The sequence below is a fragment of the Rhinolophus ferrumequinum genome (assembly GCF_004115265.2).
Source record: "Rhinolophus ferrumequinum isolate MPI-CBG mRhiFer1 chromosome 13 unlocalized genomic scaffold, mRhiFer1_v1.p Super_scaffold_3, whole genome shotgun sequence".
In the NCBI taxonomy this organism is placed as follows: domain Eukaryota; kingdom Metazoa; phylum Chordata; class Mammalia; order Chiroptera; family Rhinolophidae; genus Rhinolophus; species Rhinolophus ferrumequinum.
In genome coordinates this window covers 2,545,985-2,569,767 of record NW_022680356.1, presented here as the reverse complement: position 1 = coordinate 2,569,767, position 23,783 = coordinate 2,545,985, and the positions used below count along the sequence as shown (strand labels likewise).

Sequence of the window (23,783 nt, the reverse complement as noted above, 5' to 3'; positions counted from 1 at the left end):
GTCTCACAGTATCCTGTGGGTGAGGCATCTGGGTGCAGCCTAGCTTGGTTCTCGGCTCTCATAAGTCTGCAATCCAGGTGCTGGCCGCGCCGGAAGTCATCTTAAGAATGAGCTGCACATGGACCTGCTTCGAGCTTCCTCAGGTGGTTGATGGCAGGATCCATTCTTCACAGCCTGCTGGATGGAGGGCCTCAGTTCCTTGCTGGCTTGGCCAGCAGCCTGCCATGAGTCCTCTCCATAGGGCCGCTCAAAGCAGCAGACTTCTCCAGAGCAAGCAGGCAGGCAAGAGAGAAAACAAGCTAGCATGCAGAAGTCAGTGACCTAATCTTGGAAGTGACATCCTGTCACTTCTGCAGTGTTGTGCTCATTAGAAGTGTGGTCCAGCTCACAGTCCAGGAGAGAGAATTCTGTAAGATGGGCTCATTGGGAGCCGTCTTAGAAGTCTGCATAACACGTGCGTGCACGCGCGCACACACACGGAGGCTGATGGGTAACTTCCCGGATCTAGTGTGAAAAGCAGTAAAGGACCTCTAGCTGTATTTCCATTTAACCCTGTACAGCCTGAACTTGTCTGCGTCTTCCTTTTTCTGCTGTGCAGGCATGCCACTGCACGTTTCCAAGTCTCTTCCTCACTGGTGTTCCAGGGAGGTTTGCCTCTGGTTTACACAGGAAACTTGACAGCCACAAAAGCCTGACGTCCCAGGGCCCAGGAGTTTGCTTTCCAAGGATCTCTGAATCCCGGTGATGTGAAGGTGGTTACACGGAGGCCTCTTAGAAGTACAGGCATTTGGATTTGTAAAACAGTGATGTCTTCAATGCCATTTAACTTCTTCCACAGAAATCTGTTTCTTGTTATCTCATTAATAGAGCTCAACATATTTTATGGTAATTTTTATAGTAATATTAAGTTAATGCTTAAAGTTTTTTTTTATTTGATCAAGTTAGCTAATGTGTTTTTCCCATGTTGAGGGAATGGAGAAAGTAATCGGGTATTACCCCTTCTTACCACAAAGAAGCTTGGCGGTCAAGTGGAGTCCCTCCTTGCCTGTGTCTCAGACAGTTGTCTAACACCAGGGTGACAGGTCCATTTTTATTTTCAGGGTCATTCGTTCACAGCATAAATTTTAAAATTAAAAACTGGTGTTTGATTTTCACAGTGGTCGACCTACTGAGAGGTTTGATGATGGCCCATGAGGGACACATAGTCAGCCATTGCTGTGCCCACAGGGACACTGGCCTCAGGCTGCAGAGCAGCGACCCCTCGCGTGTTGTCCTACCCACCGCTGTTCTTCCGAAAGATCGAAGGGGCCAGGTCTTTACTTTTTCCTTCAATAAGTGTTTTTATTGAAGCATAACATATTTGTAGAGGACCCATCTTTTAAGTGCACTTTAAAAGGTGGGCACTGAGCTTAGGGTTGCAGGAGGAGAGTGAGTGGTGTCACAAAACCACAGGCTCTATTCTCTCTGAGGCTTACCCAGCGCAGCAGTGTCGTGTTCACATCAGACATGAGCTGTCTCTGGAGCACCCTGGTCTCCCTCTCCCGCGCCCAGTATCTCAAAGGACAAAGTCTTCCTTGCAATGAGCTCCCATCATTTGCAGCTTTGGGAGACTGTTCAGAATGACTTCTCTTCAAATGGACGTGATCTCCTGAGAGCTCGCCCTCTCTGGGTGGATGGCTTGCCGGCCATCCAGCACTTCTCTGCTCTTTCCTCCAGTCACTGTTCCTCCTGGAAAGTGGCACCCAGACGTGCCCTCTGTCCTTGGCTGGCCTGAGCAGGGTCTCATACAGCTGGGCAGCCTTTAGATTCTGTACTTCTGTGGTTTCTGCCCGTCACACATAAGTCCTGGGGACCGACAGAGGCCGTGGCTTGACCAAGGGTTGCAGCCTGAGGAAACTGACGCTGGGGCAGTCACTTCTCGTATGTGCACTAACTGAGGAAACCATGGTGTCTGTGATTGTCATCATTTCTGGCTTTGGCCGTCTGAGGGGCAGCGTTATCCAGGGGGGAGAAGCAGAGTCGTGTGGAGTCAAGGCCCAGATCAGGCAGGCCCACATCGAGTCCTGGTCTGCCACTTACTGTGTGACTTGGGAGAAAACTCCTTCTCTGAGCCTCTCCTGGTCGTCTTTTTTGAAGTGCAGAGGATAGCTGCTGCTGCTGCTGCTGTGATTGTCATTAGGGCAGGAGATGGCGCGTCCCAGCCTTCGCCTGCTGAGTTGAGGTGGCTGTAGAACTTCCCAGCAGAGATGTCTGCTTGGAACTTGGTCTTGGGGGTGAGAAATGGGATACGCAGAGGGCTCACGACCGTTCTGAAGCAAGGCTGGCAAGAGGTGGCCAGCAGAGAGCGTGACAGAACATGGGTGGGCTAGAAACCAGGTTACGTGGCCTAGAGAGCACCTGACACGGACTGTCAGCAACGTCCCCTTCTTAGTGTGCATGCTGGGGGCCACTGAGTGGGGGCAGAGGGAGCGTGACTCTTTAATCTGGAGCCTCACTGTGCTGTAATTTTTAAGAAGAAAAAGGCATGCACACGTGGTGGTGGCATTTTTAATGGAAAAAAATGGTGACCGTGGTACTTGAGAATCCCTATGGGTCACGGACAAAAAGCCCATCAAGCTGAGAGAGCGACAGTGCTGGTCAGCGCCTCCGTGTCGCGGACAGGGCTGCACACGCTGCGTGCACGTCGGTGGCTGGCACTGCTGGGGTCCCATGAGGAGTCACAGCGGGTAGCTGTGGGGGCCTAGCCCGGGCCAGATTTATGTCACCCCTCAGCTTGTAACCACTCACACTGCCTCCAAAAAGAGGAGAAGCAAACGAGGAGATGACTGGTAAACCCAGGTGCCCAGGACGGTTGCGGGGGGGGGGGGGGGGGGGGGGGGGGGGGGGGGTGGGGGGGGGGGGGGGGGGGAGGTGAGACCCAGTTGAGTAGATGACAGAAGGGACACAGTCCCCAAGTACCTGGGTACAGAGGAATTGGTAGAGGAGAGGAGATGGCACAGGGCGTTGGGGGCTTTTGTTTGAACTGAAACAACAGCTGCTGAGACTGAAGGCAGAGCCAGAAAACAGGGAAAGGGTGGAGTAGCCAAATGCCAAGCAGCTGAGATTTCTGTAGACTGGGGTCTGCGGGACTTGGGGGGCCCAGCTGAGGGCCACTGAGGGTCACTTCACGCCGTGTCATTTCTCCCCAGGTACTCTGCAGCCCAAGGGTAGTCGGATGAAGACAGTTCTGGGTTCTGCAGGACGGGCGGCAGTGAGACGGGGTGAGGCGGGCACAGGGGCATTGACAGGAGTGATGACTGTGCGTAGGATTACCAAGATGGGGGCACCTTAAGCCAGAAGGAGGGAACCTCACAGACTGGGAGAACAGGGCAAGTCGAGGGACAGGAGAGCCATCGGACAAGCTGCAGGGCCGGTGGGGAGTGTCTAGTGGTGTTTGGGGCTGGCGAAGAGAAAAATGCCTGAACGAGGACAGAGCTGCCCTCACCCTCATTAAATGGTAGTGACTTTGCTTTTGAATATCCCTGACGTTTTACTTGTACAGTAAACCAGGCCCAAATGTAACTGAACATAATTGTGTGAAAACTAAATAATTGAACTCTTTGATATGAAGTGTTGGTTGTGTGGCATTTTTTCCTAGGCCTGTGTACCTTATTGCTTCTGCTTAGTGCCGTGAATGGTATCTAGACAAAAGAAACCTAGAACAAAATAGAGTATGTGTCTTCTTGCAAGCTCATTATTAATTCCTTCCCTGGGATAGAAGTAAAACTTTATCACTTAATAGGAATTCTTTTCTGCCTTCTATTGGGCTGAACAGGTATCTTCGCTATCTAAGCACAGAGCTTAATAAGACAAAATAATGTGGTAATTGCTGTAAAATTTTGAAAACAATATTTTCTTCAGCTTAAAGAACTTCTGAAGAGTTTTTTCATAGGCCTTTTGGTGTGTTTTAGTTGACCATACTCATAAGGAATTGTTCAGAGCAAGAGGGGAAAATAAATTTACATGACCAGTACAGACCACAGTAAGTTGTGTGTTGGTCTTTTATTATTTTCTGGCCTCACTTAGGCCTTTTAAGCAGCCAGAAGATGAGGAAGACAGACCCCGCCAGAATTAGTGACTCTTGAACCTCCCGTCAGGTGCTGTGCCTGGCTTCACAGAGCCTCACCTAGGTCCACAGCTGCAAAAGGCCACACAGGCTCAGAGAAGCCATTTGCTGGTCCTTGAACTTTCCTGAAGTAATTCTTTTGGGTGGGAATTAAATGAAATTTAGAGTGGGAGAGAGAAAACCAAAGCAACTTGCCCAAACTTGTGATTACAAATTCATTTATGTACCACTTAGTGATGACAAGAAAAAGTAAATGAGTGAGAGATTTTTTTTTTTAAAGATTTTTATTGGGGAAGGGGAATAGGACTTTATTGGGGAACAGTGGGTACTTCCAGGACTTTTTTCCAAGTCAAATTGTTGTCCTTTCAATCTTAGTTGTGGAGGGTGCCGTTCAGCTTCAAGTTGTTGTCCTTTCAATCTTAGTTGTGGAGGGTGCCGTTCAGCTTCAAGTTGTTGTCCTTTCAGTCTTAGTTGTGGAGGGCGCAGCTCAGCTCCAGGTCCAGTTGCCGTTGTTAGTTGCAGGGGGCGCAGCCCACCATCCCCGTGGGAGTAAAATCGTCAGTCTTGTGGTTGAGAGGACTCGCTCCAACCAACTGAGCCATCCGGGAGGCAGCTCAGCTCAAGGTGCCGTGTTCGATCTTAGTTGCAGGGGCCGGAGCCCACCAGCCCTTGTGGGACTCGAGGAATTGAACAGGCAACCTTGTGGTTGAGAGCCCACTGGCCCATGTGGGAATCGAACCGGCAGCCTTCGGAGTTAGGAGCACGGAGCTCCAACCCTGAGCCACAGGGCCAGCCCTGAGAGATGTTTTTTTTAATTTATAATTCATACTTTCCCTACTTTTTAAATGATTGGAAGTGGTTTAAATTATTAAAGCACATATGACAGTGAGTAAAGGATAAAAAGTAATTTTTGATGTGTTATCTGTTTCTAATTATGGTGCTGTCTCAACAGAAACCTGGAATAAGGTTAGTTGTGACCATTCAGTGTTAAATTGAGCTGCAGATTCCCAGGCAGCTAAGCCCAAAGGAAAACACTGTTACAGTTCTCACACAGGACAAGGCAGCCGGGAACTCTTCTGAAAAGGCAGACTTTGCTGCCCTTGAATTCGGGCTTGAATGGAGCGCCGTGGCTGACAATGGGCATTGTGTGTGTTACAGAGAATGCAGAAGGATTGTCCACACAGATGCTTTATGCTGGCCCTATCAATTAGTCGTCACTCATCTGTGTGGCCTCTGAGGTGTCCCCTCAGCCCACCCACACGCATCTGTGGTGACTCAGGTCACAGTCGGGTTATCTGGTAGGGGTCCAAGCATCCCGGTCAGTGGGGATGCTGGACCCTTACGCCGCGCGGGGGAAACTCGGTCATAGATACTCAGCAGCCTGCATTATGTTCTTGGACACACTGAGATCGGCCCCAAGGTGCCCTGGAAGTCGAGACAAGTAGTTCCTGTCAGTGAAGAGTTTTGAATCCACGAATCCACTCAGTTATTAGGAAAAACATACTTAGGCTTTAAGGCAATGAAAACATTGTTGCATTCTGCCCATTTTTCAGATAGGCATAGCAGCCCCCTGAACACCTGGCTCTGAGGAGAGGTGCAGCCTGTCTTCTCTCCAAGACAAAGTAGCTGCGGAAGAAGTACTCCCTCTCCAAGGTGGGCGGGGTTGTTGAATATTGGCTGTTTGAGTCTTGACACGTAATTAACAGGTGTGAGCAGTGTGAGTGGGTTTTGGTGCCTGCTTTCTCTCCTTTGTTTCTCCCACGTCTCCTGCCACGGAAGCACACCCACGGAGCAGTCATAACACATAGTCACCAGGCAGGCACCCATAACCTCTCTACCACCTTCCTGCCCTGGGTACAGCTCAGGTGCTGACAATCCCAGTGAGGCTTCGTTGCTTCCCTCTAATCAGAACTTGTGTATTTGGGGACGGTGGGAGAGAGCATGAGATGGAGGGTTGGGGCTTCAGAAGGCACCCCAGGTTTGCTTTTCCGGCGAGCCCTGTGAATGGATGAGAATGGCCAACCCTAACATCTCAGTTAATGGTTTCAAATCTAGCACCTCCTTGGTGGGGAGGCACTCACAGGGACACCAGACCTCTTACCCACTGGAGTCAGGACATAGGGCAAGAGAGCTCGTCTCATGAGCACTGGCCCACCGCATGTCACCGTCTGTCCCAGCTGATTATAGTCGTCATGTCTTTCCATGTGCTGTGCTAGATGGGTCGGTGATTAGAAATGAATCTGTCAAATGACAGTTCTCTCTTCAGTTTAGGCATGCAGATTACATATTTTTAAAAGCATCAGTAGCCTAGGATCCATGGATTATGTATAGAAAATAATTCTCAGTACTAGTTATGTTAAAAAGAAGTTTGTATGTTCTTAGATTGTGGAATGCAGCAAGTTTTCTGAAGTATGTCAAAAGCTATAAAAATAAAATAATGCGCACATGCTTTGAACCCGTGAGGTCATATCTGAACATTTAGTATCAGGAATAAACTCACGTACATCATGTTTTAGGATAGTGAGAAATGGGAATTGCCCAAATGTCCTAAGAACGGGATTTGTAATTATAGTATGCTGACTCAGTGCAGCCTGTCATGAAATAATTGAGCCTGGAGTGTCCATCTTTGCCAGAAGAATCTGCCAGAAGGCCATTGTCCACTTCCGTGCACTGCGCCCCGTTCTCTTAGTAAGCGAGTGGGCTCTAGCAGTGGTCACCTGTGAGGCGGGTATTTGTAACTCTCCCCTCTTTCTCAGGATGTTAGAATGAGAGATGCAGTCTTTGGCAAGTTGGGAAGAAAGCTGGAATAGAGCTTGGGAGGGTGGCTTTCAGGCCAAACGGACCTGTTATTTGCATGAGAAAAAGTATGTTTAGCTTTTTTAGAATAAACAACACTTGATGAGTCTAAAAGATAAACATGCTTGGCAAGGGTCAGCATGTGCCCCAGGAACAAGCCACAGCTGGGTCACGGCGAGCTCCTGGGGGCTTTGTGCTTTTAAATAGAAATAAGATGTGCACTGTTTTTTCCTTACTATTTTCTTTGATTAATGAAAGTGAGCCTCCAGGGAGAATATAGAGGGAAAAGAGAAGTTCGAAGGGCAGATCTCTAGGGGAAGCCAGTAAAAACATCAGAAGAGCTGGTGCCATACCCGGGTGGTGGTTTGGGGGTCGTGGGGGCCGTCGTGTGGTGTCCAGGACAGAGGCTGGACAGGGAGGTGTGCCGGAGTCGCTGGCACCGGCGGCTCGGGGTCACTGCTCACCTCTTCAGTCGCAGTCGTCGAGGGGCCAGGGCGACAGTCCAAGGGCAGCAGCTGAAGTTAATGAAGATGGGCCCTTGGAGGGACAGCGTGGAACAAGTCTTTCATGAAATCAGTTTGGTACCCAAGTTTTCAACTTAACCGGTGGTTTATTGTTTCTTTTTCCTCCTTTGTGTATCCATGGTTTCAAGATTTGAGTGCAGTAAAAAAAAAAAAAGAAAAAAAGAAAGGAAAAAAAACACACTTTCAGCCCTTTCCTGTTTATTGAGGTAGTTTCAGGCTGTTTTCAGTCAGATCATTTGTATAGAAAGTGCCCGTCACCCAGTGAACCTGGTCTGATAAAAGGGTTTAATGGCCGTGGGCCATTCATGGCACTCCAGGTTGGTCTCGGTCGTGCGGGGAAGACTGAAGGACGCTCAGCATCCACTCGAACTCACAGAACTGGAGAAATCCTGGGGTCCGTGGGCCAGAGCACGGCAGCCTCCTGCTGTGGGGAGAGGGGGCCCCCACCCTTCGGGCTGGGCCAGCGCTGACAGGTGAGCAGCGAGCCAGCTTTCTGCTCGGACAGAGCTGCTCAGTTTTTGAGACTTAACATCCCAGTTGATGGTTTGAAATCGAGCACCTCCTGGAATCGCGTGAAAGGAAATGGCGAAATGACATTCCTGAAACTCAGTCTGAGCCTACCTCTGTGTCTAGATCAGGCTCCGCAAACTGTCCTGTCAAGGGCCCGATAGTAAGTATTTGAGGCTTGGTGTGCCACAGACTGTCTCCGTCACATATTCTTCTTTGTTTCTTTTCTCAACCACTTAAAAGTGTAAAAATTGCTCTCAGGTCGCAGCCACGCAGACCAGGCCCCAGGGTCCGATGTGGCCAGTGGGCCATCGTCTGCCAGCTGTGTGTGTTCTAGATGCCAAGTGTGAGTCCCAGGCGCCCGTGCACGGCAGCCACAGAGCAGTCAGCATTTAAATAAGCTGTATGGCGTCTCCACTATCGGAGGTGTGTGTAGGCAAGGTCTCTGCAGCATGGGTTCCCCTATGGCTCTCCCCAGCCCGTCGGGTCGTTTTGCAGGTGCAGGCCAAGCTCTGGAGTCAGGATTTTCTGCCACTGTGAGGTCCTGCGAGAATGTCAGCTCCGCAAGGACACGTACTGTGCTGTGGGTCCTCCCCGCTGTGTCCGGGCGCGGGGCGGTGCCTGGGAGACAGCGGTACTCAACATCACTTGTGGGTTGGTTTCTTGTCTTGGGAGCACCCACATCTTGTGAAACAATGGGCTTTCTCTAGCCGTGTTGTACTCTCCATGTAGCATCACATGGTATCTATGCCCCAGAGCGGCTGGCCTCCCCTGGCCAACAGAGGAAAGGCCAAGGGCATCCAGCTGGTGAGGGGAGAGCCATGATTTGGACTCAGCCAGCATGGCTCTGCCACCGGGGCTCTCGGCACCCAAGTGACTCGTGGGCAGCGCGTCCTGGTCATCACGCTTCCATCTCCGAACAGATGTGAAAGGATTTCTGGTTTTCACTCCTGTGACTTTTCAAAGCTACATCACTCTCTATGGTATAAAAACGTGTTCTGAGACAGACATACTGATTTGTCAAAACTACTGAGTTTGCGAAAACTCACTGAACTGTATGCTTAAAATGGGTGTATCTTACCATACAAAATTATACCTCAATAAAGTTGATTTTTTAAGATATTCTAATTGAAAAGTCAAATGTGATTTGGAAAGCTTTACTTAAGAAGGAATCAAGTAGAGAAAGAAAGCTTTATTAATCGGAAAGAGTACAGTCTCTTCCCAAAAGGATTTAAAGGCAATGTTTTCTAAGCTGTTTAAAAATCAAGAGTTATTTTACTTTGACTTTTCATCCCCAGGGAAAGGAAAGCCTCTTCAGCGCAAGGTTAAACCACCTAAGAAGCACGAGGAGAAGGAGAGGAAAGGAAAGGGAAAGCCACAGGAGGATGAGCTGAAAGACCCCTTGGCTGACGATGACAGCTCGTCCACCACCACAGAGACCTCGAACCCAGACACAGAGCCCCTCCTCAGGGAGGTAGGACGCCTTCCCACAGACCCTGTCACCACCACGGTCTGCTAGTACACCTGAATGTTTACACTGAACGTGCGTGGGTTCTGAGTACTAGCTCCCAGTGTGTGCAGACGTGCCTGCCCAGTCGCTGTCCTGCAGAAAACAGTCACAGCTCTGGGGATGAATGTCTTCATGTCACCCAGGGGAGAACAGTGGGGAGCATACGAATAAAGATAGCCGTTGGAAATGCTCTTAAAAGTGAGGGACTATCTGGGATAGTAACGACTCTGGCTCATGAAATGTGTTTCAGATTTTAAGAGTCCAAGAAGTGAAGGAATTACGCCATTTTAATTAGATTGGACTTTTCCTGTCATATCACTGCTGGCACAGGGGCCATCGGTGGCAGCTCACTCCCCACACAGGTAGAGCACTGACAGTCCTGGAGGGCAACGACCCTCGGCTTTAGCAGGCCCCCAGAATTGGTGACACAGGCAAGCACACCAAGAAAGCTGCCTCAGCCCTCAGCCCTGGGCGTGCTCGTCCGCATCAGGAGCCCTCGTCAGAGCGCCTGGTCCCGGCGGCCTCGGGGAGTGCAGGTTGTAGCACCACAGGGGCAGCTCTGAGAGTCTGCGTTACAAGATGCGTGCAGAAGGAAAGGTGTACGTCTGTTCTGGCATTTTTATTTTTAGATAACTATATTTCAAATTTAAAATGATCCTAATGTAGCCTTTAATACAGTAGACCAGAATTTCTTTTTCACTTTTAATCTAGTGGCCTAAGGAATCGTTTCCTAAAGCTGTCCAAGGGTCATCTGCGTATACTAATTTTTAGAGTAAAATTTATACATAACTATTTTGGGTCGCTTGCCTTTCCCTTTGCATCCTTCACATTTGGGATGGTGCTCTGTGCTCCTCAGTCCACATGGTGGCTAGTATTGGGGTTCTATACTTGATACCCTTTGACCAGATGATTTCAAAGAAGCTGAGTGCCATCTGCTCACCTTTGAGTGGAATCCCGACAGTATCAGTGACAGAAATAAGCACTCAGGAGGCATTTTCAGCACACACTTTTTCACACCTTCCTGTCCTTCCTTTTCTGACTCTCCAGCCTCTTTCCTGACCACTCCTGATGCCCCTGTGGCAACCCTGTCTCTGTACGTGGGCTGCCTAATTCTTACCTGTTGTTCCCTTCCTCTCCCTTTTCTCCCTCCTCCCCTGTCGTTTGCGTCCTTACACACACAGCTCCGACCTCGCGGCCTCCATGCCACCTCCCCGCTGCACGGTGTCTGTCACCGCCCTTCCTGAAGCTTCACCCGCTCTGATTTCTTTGTCACTGGCCTGTTTGCCAGTTGTGTATATTTTCTTCCCCACTAGATGACAGACGTGATAGGTCATTTTCTCTTGTGAGTCTTTTCAAACCCTGTTCTACCCACTCATTTTACAAATACGTACTGAGCACACGAGTGCCAGGCCTTGTGCTGCCAAATAGCAGGGGACAAAAGACCAGGTGATTGTCCTCGAGCTCACAGTCTGCAGAGTTCTTGATGAGTCAGGTGCTTAGGAAATACTTCTGGGATGACTGAGAACAGTCTCACAAGTGTGTGGGCAGGAGGGTGTTCTGGTCCTTTCTCTGGTTTTTTGCTCCCGATAGTCAGTATCGGGACTGGGTGGACTGGGTGTGGCCTGCAAAATCCAGGCGGCCTCGACGCCACCCTGGAGCTGGGCACTACCGGGCCGATGCTGACTCCCCCTCACCCACGCTGTCCCTTGCGCTGGGCACGTCCCCCTCCTGGGCCCCTGGTTAGCCTCAGTGCATCCTTGAATGCAGCTGCTCAGACGATCCGATGCGGAAGCAGTCGTTTTTCATTCCAGTCTGTCAGGTATGTGGTCCCACTGCTCATGAGCAGTACACCGCTCCACCTGACACGCCCCAGGCAGGCCCACCAGTACCTGCATGGACACATGCCCCATCCCTGAGACAAGGCCGCTGGCCGGTGCTCGGCCGCTGGCCGCTGCAGTATCTAATGACTGAAGATGCCCGCACGCGGCCTCTGTACCTGCTGGCCGTGCACCAGACACAGCAGTTGGCCACCGGGGGAGCAGCACAGCTGTCAGTGCAGCCCACAGTCGAGCAGGAGAGAGAGCTCAGCGGTCTGAGCACTGTGCCCTCGGTGTGGGTTGCCCTTATGCTCTGGATCAGGGATGTTGCCAGTGTGTAACTTGATGTTGTGTCCCAACTGGACTTTTCCTGTTAAAAAAACTTAAAAATAAGGAGCCGTGGATGTGGGTACAAGTTAAAGTGACACTCTTTATAACTCAGACTCACAAAACACCATTAGAATAAGTCAAAGGCTGAAAAACTGATAGAACCATAATAGTTGAGATAGATTTGGAGACAGCAGCTTATCGTGTTTGTATGTATATGGCTATATATCTGCTACGTGTTTGGTTTTGTGTCTCTGTTTTCAGATAGGACTGTATCAGTCTTTTTATTACTCCTTCCCAGCAATTAAGTGTACATTTTTTACAGGAGACAGAAAAGCAAAAGGGAAGACAAGCCATGCCCGAAAAACATGAAAATGAAATGTCTCAAGTGAAGCAAAAAAGCAAAAAACTCTTGAATGTTAAGAAAGAAATCCCAACAGATGTGAAACCCAGGTGAGAAAAAGAAGTGGGCTCAGAGAAATGAGGTGTGTAAAGGCGTTACCGGTGGAAACTGGGCAGTGGTTTTGCTTGCTTGGTCTTGGGGGTTTGCAGCAAAAGCCCTGTATTACGGCACGTTCCTTTTGGGTTTTTCTGATGCCTGCTGTCCAGCAATGAGGGCCAGCCGTATGCTTCTCACGTCGGGCACGTAAAAGGCAGAGGTAACACCTTGTGAAAATGTAGGAGGAATATTCGGGTTGGTCGTTCATTCCCAGGCAGGGAGCTATTTCACGTCTGCACAAGGGGCGACTGCGATGGTTTTGTCACAGAAGCAGAACTAAGCTCAGACCACTCTGGCCCTGCTCTCAGGCCCAGAGCCGCAGCCGCCCCTGGGATTCTGGGCCATCAACTTGAAAGAATCTGTGCTTAAGTAGTCAAGGCTGGTGTTACCCATCAGCCAAGTCTGCTGTAAAATAGTGCATCCTGGGCATCGGCCCAGGAGGTCACAGGAATTAGGTATGAAGTGATAAAGGAAGACAGCATGTTTGTGATCATTAGAATTGGCCTTAGAACTCTTATTTTCTGGGACCCTTACTTGAGCTTTGCAAAAGCGCTGGTAACCTAGACTATCTGCTTACAATCAAGCAGAGCCAGTCTGTTCTGTAGAACCAAACACTAGTAAGAAGTTAGTGATTACTGCAGTGAAAGTTCACCTTGTCCCTGAACTTAGAAATAACACAGCGTATGGCAGTGATTAGTAATGTAGTGACTAAAATTTACTCTTTTGTGCAAATTGTTGGTTTGAGTGACCCAGTCCCACAATTTTTTGAGAACAATCTGACCCAGTTAGAAGGAATGTCACATGGAGTCACGGTTGACATCTTGGAACGCTCCTGAAAGAAATCAACCTGAGGCACTAAATGGTGCTGATATTCTGACATCCCAGGTCGAGAATAAATCTCGCTAGCAGCGATGAATTCTTTTTCTAGGCCTCCTTCAGTCTTAGATCGTTAGTCAGGTATTTTTTAAATAAATGAGGCTAAAAATCCAAATTATGAAAAACCCTAGTTTTTACATAGAGATCTTATGCGAATAGACCATCCTGCGATAATTTTCATGATCATAACGTTAAAAACGAAGCTTCTACGAATTATCTCACTAAAACCATTCCACAGGTGACTTTCACCAAATCTGCTTTGTTTATTAGCCTCGATGCCTGAACTCAGTACCTGGGACATGATATTTTCAAAACAGCTACTACATGTTAATCTCACCCTCACCCATCTTTCACTGACTTCTTTTGTGTTCTGAGTTTTTATTTAACAAGGTGACCATTAGATTTGATTTTTTAAAGTTTATAGAAGACTTCACTGGAGTGCCACTGACCTTGCTAGGGTTTAGTTCTCTGGTAAACCTCAAGCTAGAGTGGCCAGTTCTCCCACCGGTTCAAGGGACAGTTACAGTGACAACTCATGCTCTCTTGATATGTCATTACCAGAAAACAGTTCAAGCAGTATGCAATTTAAATTATCTTTAAATTGTCTTTATAACTGGAGAAATCTACATGTAACCTTAGTCTTCTAACTTCCATTATGTAACCTCTTAAACTCACAGATCTTGTGTTTTTCTGAATTCACGGATAAAGATAAAAGTATTGAGTCAGAATTCGTTAGTATTTCAATCAAATACGTAGTTAAACAAATAAGAGACCTTTTTTTGTTTGTTTTTTAATAACCAGCAAGGTGGCCTTTCTGAATAAAGCCATTCCCTGTCTGCACTGAGTTAGGATGGTAAATGCCTTGTGCTGTCATTCAGGTACAGGCACTGCTGGTCCTGGCATCAGTGACATTTGAAATGCCTGTCACCTAACAAGTGCTTTCAGTGTATGACTATATGACGCCACGTATCTGAAGAAAAAATCTGCACGTTTAAAAAGAGATATCATTATACTATCACTTTCTTTTGGAAGCTTTATCTGGGAATAAATTTTTATCTTTTTATCAGTTAGTCAAAAAGCTGATCTTCCAATATTCATTAAACCTGTGGGTGCAATTCACATTTGCTTTATCAAAAATTAGTTTTTAAATATTATCAGTATTAGCATGTTACGTTACATCATCATGAGGCCAGAAGACCCAAACCCTTAAATGCTGCAGCATTCATTCTCCTGTAAGTCACTGGTGACAAAGCCAAGGGACACCTCAGTCTCCCTCCGTGCAGCCCTCCTGTCAGACTCCCAAGAAAGGACTTCACAGAAATCGCTTCCTAGGAGTGTGGAGCACGGGGCTGCCACAGCAGAGATCGGCTCTGTCCGTTCTCCCCGCTTTAGCACAGGCGTGGGCCTGTGGACCTCCAGAAAGCAGGATGGTGTGTCGGAACAAGGAGTGACAATTAGGACTTGCGCACAGCCAGCGGAGGCCACGGGAAGCCCTGGCCTAGGACACCAGCTGTCTGTTGGTCCTTTTGTTTTCTGTTTGTTTATCACCATTTTACGTTTTCCTAACTTAGATGTAGTAATCTAAAGTAAGCAGAATGTTTACTAGGTAATTGTGCTCTAAGAATCGGCTGGTACAGCAGCCTCAGCTCGACTGTGGGCGCCACACTACACACTTCCTCTAGACCCATCCGCACAGGGAATGCCCTAGCCTGGTCCTCAGCTCTCGGCCTCCTGCTGTCCCCGAGGGGCCTCTAGCGGGTCCTACCTGAGTCCAAATAAAGCATCTGAAGGACCTTTCTAGCTTTCCCTTTTAGAAAGAATCACTTAAATTAAGTCGGCTCTTATCCATTTCTTCAGAAGCCTTAAAACAGGTTTCTTAATAGAGATTATTTGGCTTAATTTAGGAAGGTATGAATCAGCAAAAATAAAACAGTCGTCTGGCACCTTTGTTCTTAAAAACCAATTCATCTTACAGTGGCCCAGAGTTAAGCTTTGTATAAATACATAACCCCTGTCCTCAACACTTACAAACGACTTAAAAATAACTCACCCACTACTACCAGAGGGCTGGGTGTCTGTATCGTGGGACTTTTTGTGTTTTTATACAGATGAAGTTTTTCAATAACCCTCTGCATCAGAGGTGGGAGGGAAGATTTATAAACCTGTAGCATTAATAGTCTCACCCAGAAATAGTGGATTTTTTCCGTATCAGTTTGTTATCCTGCCTTAAAATTTTTATTTGGGTTAAACCAAGATCCTTTGGATTTTAGCTTAGCCCTCTACTAATTCCAAATATAATGCCTATTCATGACAGAAAATTTGTGAAATATAGAGAAACACAAGAATGAAAAGAAAATGAGTTTTGACCTAGTACTTTATAAAATGTTTGTATATAGTCTCTGTTCAAATACATTTACTGTTTATGAGATCATACTTTCCATGTTGTTCTATGATCTGCTTTTGGGGGACGTGGTGGGCTGGGTGTCATCGGATCTGGAAAGTTTGAACTACTCTGACCTTTGAAATCTGGTGTGAATTAGTCACCTTCTAGGAGTGAGAACTTGGGGCGACAACAGCAGGATGATGATGGGGTACATAAAGAACGTGAAGGACGGGGCTGGGAGGCCTGAGTGGGGTGTTAGAGGGTTGGGGACAGGAAGTGCACTAAGGTGGAAAATGCCAGACACACATCTTAAACAGCCACGTCAGATTTTTCATGAAAAGCAAGCTGTCAGCTGAGCCTTGAACTGACAGCCTTGCAGCCCTCACCATGAACACGGTGGTCACTGATGATTTTTGGAAGACTTCTCGGAAGGGTCCAGGGTTCTGAGAAAATGCCCTTCCTGGATCAGCTTCACTTAGCTCCTGAGATGTACACCAGTGCATCACAGAAGCACTTCGTGTAGCATGTCCATGTGGCCAGTGTAGTCCCATTGTGGACACGCTGCCTTACTTGGGCCACCTGCCCAGTGCGTTTCTCCAGGGGAGGGCTTCTCTCCCAGCAGACTTGAACATTTTCTTCCTCAGGCAATGGAAGCTTCAAGCAGCACAGCACATCCCCTATCTCAGCTGACAGGAAGTTCAGAGCCGATTCATTATCCTAGTTACATCATGTACAACAACATATGTATGATGTTAAGCTGACCGCTGGATCTTCTCAAAATAAATAATAAAAGTAATATATAAATTTTTGCCTAGGGCTAACCATAAGTTCCAGAATAAAAAGTCACATTCATCTGTCCCCATTCACCCTGGACAAGTACTGCAGTCCTGCTCTGTAGTGGATCTTTATAGGTAACCCAGGAACTCAGCCTGGTTTGGTCCCCAGTTTCTACAACAAAAATATGTTCAGAGTTCTGACTAGCAGAACCTTGACGTTGGTAAGCCTGAGATCTTTTGGCATCTCTATATTCAAGAACCCCACCAGTGGTCTAAATCCCAAAGGGTGGGTGTGTGCTGCCGGCCTTGCACGTTATCTGGACAGGTGCTCTGGCCACATTTGTTGTCTGCTCCTACCAGGCTGAGCCAGGACAGGCCGGGAATGCCCGGGGAAGCCAGCTTAGGAAAACACAAAGCTGAAATTGTAGCATAGCCAGTGCCCCTACTCTCTGCTCCAAAAGAAGGGCATGAACTTGAATTTCCCTCTGCACTTGTCTTTCAGTTGTTTAGAGCTGCCATACCCATCCCCACTGGAAAGTAAACCACGGAGAAACCTCCCAACCAAGATCCCTCTCCCAACTGCATTGACGAGTGGCTCCAAACCACGGGGTTCCCAGAAGACAAAAGGTACTTTTTCCTTGGTCCTACAGATGCTGCCGTGATTGGTTATATCGGCGTTGTTAGTTTGTCAGTTACCAGTCGTCAGTCGTGGTTAGTAATGTAAAGGCTGCAGCCATCTTCTCGTCCTCGGTGGAAGGTCCCCTGAAGCAACCTGAAGAAGGGAACTACCCCGTTAACAACTTCCTTTTCTGGTTCTGTGCAGGTCCACATAAGTTAGTGGAGACCAGGCCGCCTGCCCTAGCGAAGTTCCTCCCAGGAAGTCAAGAACTAGGCAGCACCAGCAGTTCCGAGGGTGAAAAAGACTCCCCACCACCAGAGTGGGACTCTGTGCCGGTCCACAGACCCGGCAGCTGTAAGTGTGGGGACCGGGGCCACGCCGGGCAGGATAGCTCTGCAGGGACATCTTGCTTTCGAGGGAAACTCAGTATTTGGTTTGCTGGAGCCATCTTGTACTAGCAGCAAAAGCCTGTTGTTAACCAGGCTGCCTGTTGTTGACCTGTTGGAGTGTAATTGGCTGTAGTGAGAGTGTACACCAGAGAAACAGCAGCGATTCACAGCGGGGCACTGGGTGCCCGGATGCTGGTGCCCCAGCACTTCACTGCCCAGGGTCCCAAATGGGAAAGCATGTGTGGAGCGAGGGATCATCCAGAAAACAACCCTTACCTGCCTCGTTCCTTACACTTACTGTAAACATCAACTTACTCTCAACTTCCCGACGTCTCTTCCATAAACCACCTATGTGAAGGTTTCATTATTTTCTCTTCACTTGCTTCTTGACCTTGTTTTTTGGATTTCACCTGCAGTAAATCATGATAGCAGCACAGTCTAGTAAAATAAGGTAGAGGTCCTCACCCAAGAAAAGACAACAGAGATGAGTGCAGGGAGCCAGGGACCCGAGGGCAGGACTCGGGGTGCAGAAGGGGGCCCGAGGACAGGACTCGGGGTGCAGAGGGGGCCCAAGGGCAGGACTCGGGGTGCAGAGGGGACCACCTTAGGACTGGATGGCCTGCACCCACTGCACTGTTAGACTTACGCATACTTGGCCTGTTTGCACCAAAGGTAAAATCAAGGTTTAACAACAGGATTCTCTGCGGTGAGGGGATTTACATGAAGATGAGTAATTGAAGCCTCGCTAGAGTGGATGGAAGCAAAGGACTTAGAAATTCCTGTGAGGGCCACAGGTGTGGGCAGTTCATGAGGGGGATGGGTCACTTGTGGGGATGTGGGGAGGTCAGAGAAGGTGTCGTACAAGAGGTGGCGAGGGCAGTGTCAGGACTCTCGTATAAATAATGGCCCAGCCGTGTAGCTGTGGTGTCAGGTAGGCACACTGCTGGGGGACTTGCACGGAGGGCCAGGGGTGGAGAGATTGAGCAGGGCTCAGACAGTTGTTTAGGATGGGCCTGAGCGTGGGTGGCAGGTCAGCAAACAGCAGAGCAGATGAGGGAAGGGGTTGGCCACATCAGGAGTGAGAGTGGGTGGGAGCAACGAGGACGGTCAGAGACAACTCCTGAGGCAGGTACAGGTGGCTCTCAAGCTGGGGCTTGGCGGTGTCAACAGTCAAGGACGGGTAGCCTTACCTAGGCCCAGAGACCTGGGGTCTGGGGAGAAGCCGCTGGTACGGGAGAGGAGAGAATCACAAGGCAGCCCCCTTCAGTCTGGAAGTGAGAGAACAGACTCCTCAAGGACATCGGAGTAGAGCAGGCTGTCCTCTCTGTAGGCAGGACTTGCGTAGGGCATGGAAGGCCACTGGCAGGGGACCGGGAAATGCACAAAGCTGGGCAAGGATGAGAAACGAGGGCAGTGGGGCTGGGTAGCTGTGCCAGGGTAACTGGGTGAGTGGGCAGCCTCAAAGATGGGAACCCGTGGAGACTGAGTTCACAGAGGCCTACACCGTTTTTTTATGCTTCTGTGGATCACAGTAGCTGGACCACCTCCAAGGTACACATGGTAGCCGTGCAAGGTGATGTCTTTTTTTTAAATACTCTTTTACAATTTTTTGTTTTTAAATTACAGTTGACCTACAATATGTTAGTTTCAGGTGTACAACATAGCAATTAGATATTTATGTGCCTTACGAAGTGATCACCCCAATTAATCTGGCATCCCCTAACACCATACGTAGTTATTACCATCTTATTGACTATATTCCTTATACTGTACTTTCCATCCCGGTGACTGTTTTGTAACTGCCAGTTTTTATTTTTTAATCCCTTCCCCTCTCACCCAGCCCCCAACACCCCTCCCACTTGGTAACCATCAGTTTGTTCTCTGTATCTATGACTTTGTTTCTGTTTTATTTTGTTCTTTAAATTCCACATATAAGTGAAATCATACGGTGATATTTATCTTTCTCTGTATGGCTTGGTTCACTCAGTACAATACCCTCTAGGTCCATCCATGTTGTTGCAGATGGTAAAATTTCATTCTTTTTTTATGGCCAAGTAATATTCCAGTGTATATATGTGCCATTTCGTCTTTATCGATTTGTCTATTGATGGACATTTAGGTTGCTTCCATTGTTTGGCTATTGTAAATAATGCTGCAGTGAACACAGGGGTGCATATGACTTCTGACAATTAAGGTTGCAAACTTGCTGCAACGATGTTGCTAACCTTTTGATATCAGAGGGATTATTCATTATGAATTTGTACCAGCTGAACAAACAGTTAACCAAGTTTACTGTTTGGAAGTGCTGGAAAGGCTGCATGAAAAAGACGACCTGAACTTTTTGCCAACAATTCATGGTTCTTGTACCAGCTCACATGGCACTGTCCATGAGGGAGTTTTTAGCCAGTAAACAAATAACTATTGGAACACCCTCCCTACTCACCTGATCTGGGCCCTAATGACTACTTTCTTTACCCGAAGATAAAGGAAATATTAAAAGGAAGACATTTTGGTGACATTCAGTACATCAATGGTAGTACGACAATAGCTCTGATGGCCATTCCAGAAAAATAGTTCCAAAATTGCTTTGAAGGATGGACTAGGCACTGGCGTCAGTGCATAGTTTCCCAAGGGGAGTACTTTGAAGGTGACTGTAGTGATATTCAGCAGTGAGGTCTGTAGCACTTTTTCTGGGATGAGTTTGCGAACTTAATTGTCCGATCTCGTATGTCTTTTTGAATTAGTGTTTTTAGATTTCTTCAGATATAAACCCAGAAATGGAATTGCTGGAATTTCATAAGGTAGTTCTATTTTAATTTTTTGAGGACCCTCCATACTGTTTTCCATAGCGGCTGCACCAATTTGCAATCACCAACAGTGCACAAGGGTTCCCTTTTCTCCACATCCTTGCCAATACTTGTTTGTTGATTTTTTGATGATGGCCATCCTGACAGGTGTGAAGTGGTATCTCTTTGTGGTTTTTATTTGCATTTCTCTGATGATTAGTGATGTTGAGCATCTTTTCATGTCTATTGGCCATCTGTATGTTCTCTTTGGAGAAATGTCTATTCAAGTCTTCTGCCCATTTTTAAATCGGATTCTTTTATTGAGGTAAAGTTGTATGAGTTCTTTATATATTTTGTCTTTAACCCCTTCTCAGATGTATCATTGGTGAATATCTTCTCCCATTCAGTAGGTTAATGGTTTCCTTCACTGTGTAAAAACTTTTTAGTTTGATGTTATCCCAATTTCTTTATTTTGTTTGTTTTCTTTGCAAGAGGAGATATATCCAAAAAAATATTACTAAGAACAATGTTTAAGAGTTTACTGCCCATGTTTCCTTCTAGGAGTTTTATGGTTTTGGGTCTTACGTTTAAGTCTTTAATCTATTTTGAGTACATTCTTGTATGTGATGTAAAAAAATGGTCCAGTTTCATTTTTTTGCATGTATTTTGCAGTTTTCCCAGCACCATTTATTGAAGAGACAGTCTTTACCCTATTGCATATTCTTGCCTTCCTTGTCATAGATCAATTGACCATGAGTTTATTTCTGGGCTCTCTGTTCCATTGATCTGTCTGTTTTTAATGTTAGCACTATGCTGTTTTAATTTCTGTAGTCTTGTAGTGTAATTTGATATCAGGGAGGTGATACCTCCAACTTTGTTCTTCTTTCTCTAGATTGCTGTGGCTTTTCAGGGTCTTTTGTGGTTCCATATAAATTCTAGGATTGTTTGTTCTAGTTCTGTGAAAAATGCCACTGGTATTTTGATAGGAATTGCATTGAATCTGTAGATTGCTTTGGGTAGTAAGGACATTTTAATGATGTTAATTCTTCCTATCCATGAGTATCGTATAGCCTTTATTTGTATCTCCTTCACTTTTTTCTTCAATGCCTTGTAGTTTTCTGAGAACAGATCTTTTATCTCATCCAGTTCTAGGTATTTTATTAAATTCATTCCTAGGTATTTTACTCTCTTTGGTGCTATTATAAATGGGATTGTTTTCTTAATTTTTCCTTCTGATAGTTTGTTATTAGTGTATAAAAACGCAACTGATTTCTGAGTATTAACTTTGTATCCTGCTACTTTTAGAACTGATAAATGAATTCATTATAGTTTTTTTGTGGACTCTTTAGGGTTCTCTCTATATAGTATATCATATGCAAATAATGACAGTTTTACATCTTCCTTTCCAATTTGGATGCCTTTTATTTCTTTTTCTCGTCTGACTACTGTGGCTAGGACTTCCAATACTGTGTTGAATTAAAGTGGTCAAAGTGGACATGCTTGTTTTGTTCCTGCTATTAAGGAGAACGCTTTAAGCTTTTCCCCGTTGAGTATGAGGTTATCTGTGGGTTTGTCATATATGGCCTTTATTATGTTGAGATATGTTCCCTCTATCACCACTTTCCTTAGAGTTTTTATCATAAATGGATGTTGGATTTTGCCCAATGCCTTTTCTGCATCTGTTTATACTACTATATATTTTTTATCCTTCATTTTGTCCATGTAGTGTATCACGATAACTTATTTGCAGATATTGAACTAACCTTGTATCCCGTGAAGAAATCCCACTTGATTCTGGTGTATGATCTTCTTAATGTATTGCTGAATTCAGTCTGCTAATATTTTGTTGAGGATTTTTGCATCTATGTTCATCAGGGACATTGACCTATAATTTTGTTTTTTTGTGGTGTCTTTGTCTGATTTTGGTATGAGGGTAATGCTGTCCTCGTAAAAGGAGTTTGGGAGACTTCCCTCCTTTACAGTTATTTGGAATAGTTTAATAAGGATAGGTATTAATACCTCTTTGAATGTTTGGTAAAATTCACCTGTGAAGCTGTCTGGTCCAGGACTTTTGTGTTTTGGGAGTTTTTGGATGACTGATTCCATTTTGTTATTAGTTATCAGTCTGTTCATATTTTCTGTTACTTCCTGATTATCTTAAAAGATTGTATGTTTCTAGGAATTTATCCATTCTTCCAGGTTGTCCAATTTGTTGGCATATAATTGCTCGTAGTATTTTCTTATAATCCTTTGTATTTCTGTGGTGTCAGTCATCCCTTCTCTTTCATTTCTGATTTTTATTTGGGTCCTCTCTCAGTTTTTCTTGATGAGTATGGTTATAAATTCCGTGTTTCCCCCAAAGTAAGCCCTAGCCGGACCATCAGCACTAATACATCTTTTGGAGCAAAAAATATAAGACCTGATCTTGCATTGTGTTATGTTATATTAATCATATTATATTATATTACATTATACTACATTGTGTTATATTATGTTATATATTATACCGGTCTTATATTAAAATAAAACTGGGTCTTATATTAATTTTTGCTCCAAAAGACGCATTAGAGCTGATGTTCTGGCTAGGTCTTATTTTCGGGGAAACACGGTTTTATCTTTTCAGAGAACTAGCTCTTGGTTTTATTGATCTTTTCTATTGTTTTTTAGACTCTATTTTATTTATTTCTGGTCTGATCTTGTTCCTTCCTTCTACTCACTTTAGGCTTGTTCTGTTTTTAGTTCTAATTTAGTTGTAATTTTGATGTGGTCATAGGAGAAGGTGAGCGTGGCATTTACCTACTGTGCATCTTGACACATGTGTTTCTGTTTGGTGAGTGCAGAAAAAATATCTCATAACACTAGAATTTTTTCTTTAAAAAATTTTCAAAACTGCTGTGTAGGCATTACCCTAAAGGGCAGCAGGACTATATTAAGAGTTTGTATCCTTGTAAACCAGGTGTGCGGAGCACAAGGTATTACGTGGCAAACTTGGGGATGTATTGCCCAGGGCTCCTCACCTGCCACAGGTGTGAACATGTGTGCAAGCACAGAGACTTGCAGTCCCACATGTGATTTCCCCTGCCTATCCCTGAGAGACATAGGACACAGGGAAGAAGACCAGACCTGTCCAGGAGATCTTGCACACACAGCAGAGCAAGGGGCCCCGCCGGTGATTCCGGGAGGGCCCTATAATGCAGAAAGAAGCTGCTCCCCTAGTTTTCTTTAAGCCTTTGAACAGAACACACATAAAAGGTTTAATTTTGTTTTTCTGTAGAGGTTTTTGTGTTCTGTATGGTACCAAGTAGAACACCAAAAGGAAGTGATTTTGAAGAGTGAAATACCACATTAAAGAGATCTTTTATTTTTACTTTCCAGCTACCGATAGTCTGTATAAACTTTCTCTGCAAACCCTCAACGCAGACATTTTCTTAAAACAACGCCAGACCTCGCCGACACCCGCCTCTCCATCCCCGCCCGCCGCACCGTGCCCGCTCACATCCCGCAGCAGCTACAGCAGCATCGTCAACAGCAGCTCCAGCAGGTAGGCCTACCGGTCACTTCCTGTTCCTCAAACAGGTAAGTGCTCCAGAAGCCTGAGGCTGCCTCCCATTGAACGGAAACGCTCAGTGGCCACGGACTGCTGTCCTGCCTCCTGCGTCTGCCGCTGACAGTTGTTCTGCCTTTCACCTGGGGTCAGTTCCCCCTGAATGCCTCCATGTTGGTGCCCGACCCCAGCAGCACCCGCTTTCCTCCCTTAGCTTCTCTCCCCCATGGACTGGAAATGCATGATCTGACTTATTAGAATTAGGTTCTCAGTCACGAGTCAGCGGCACACTCAGCAGTAAGTGGAGTGCACGGGAGAGGTCCTG

General features: G+C 46.5%; 1 protein-coding gene across 3 annotated transcripts in view; it reads left to right on the top strand.

Annotated features, from left to right (window-relative positions):
- TMEM131 (transmembrane protein 131) overlaps nucleotides 1–23,783 on the top strand; it is a 170,836-nt gene that overhangs the window by 137,320 nt on the left and 9,733 nt on the right. For all 3 annotated transcript variants that reach the window (XM_033100884.1, XM_033100887.1, XM_033100885.1), the window contains 5 exons: nucleotides 9,231–9,406; nucleotides 11,912–12,039; nucleotides 16,623–16,747; nucleotides 16,944–17,093; nucleotides 23,290–23,455. In XM_033100884.1, coding sequence (XP_032956775.1) covers nucleotides 9,231–9,406; nucleotides 11,912–12,039; nucleotides 16,623–16,747; nucleotides 16,944–17,093; nucleotides 23,290–23,455 — 745 coding nt within the window. The remainder of the gene's footprint in view (nucleotides 1–9,230; nucleotides 9,407–11,911; nucleotides 12,040–16,622; nucleotides 16,748–16,943; nucleotides 17,094–23,289; nucleotides 23,456–23,783) is intronic.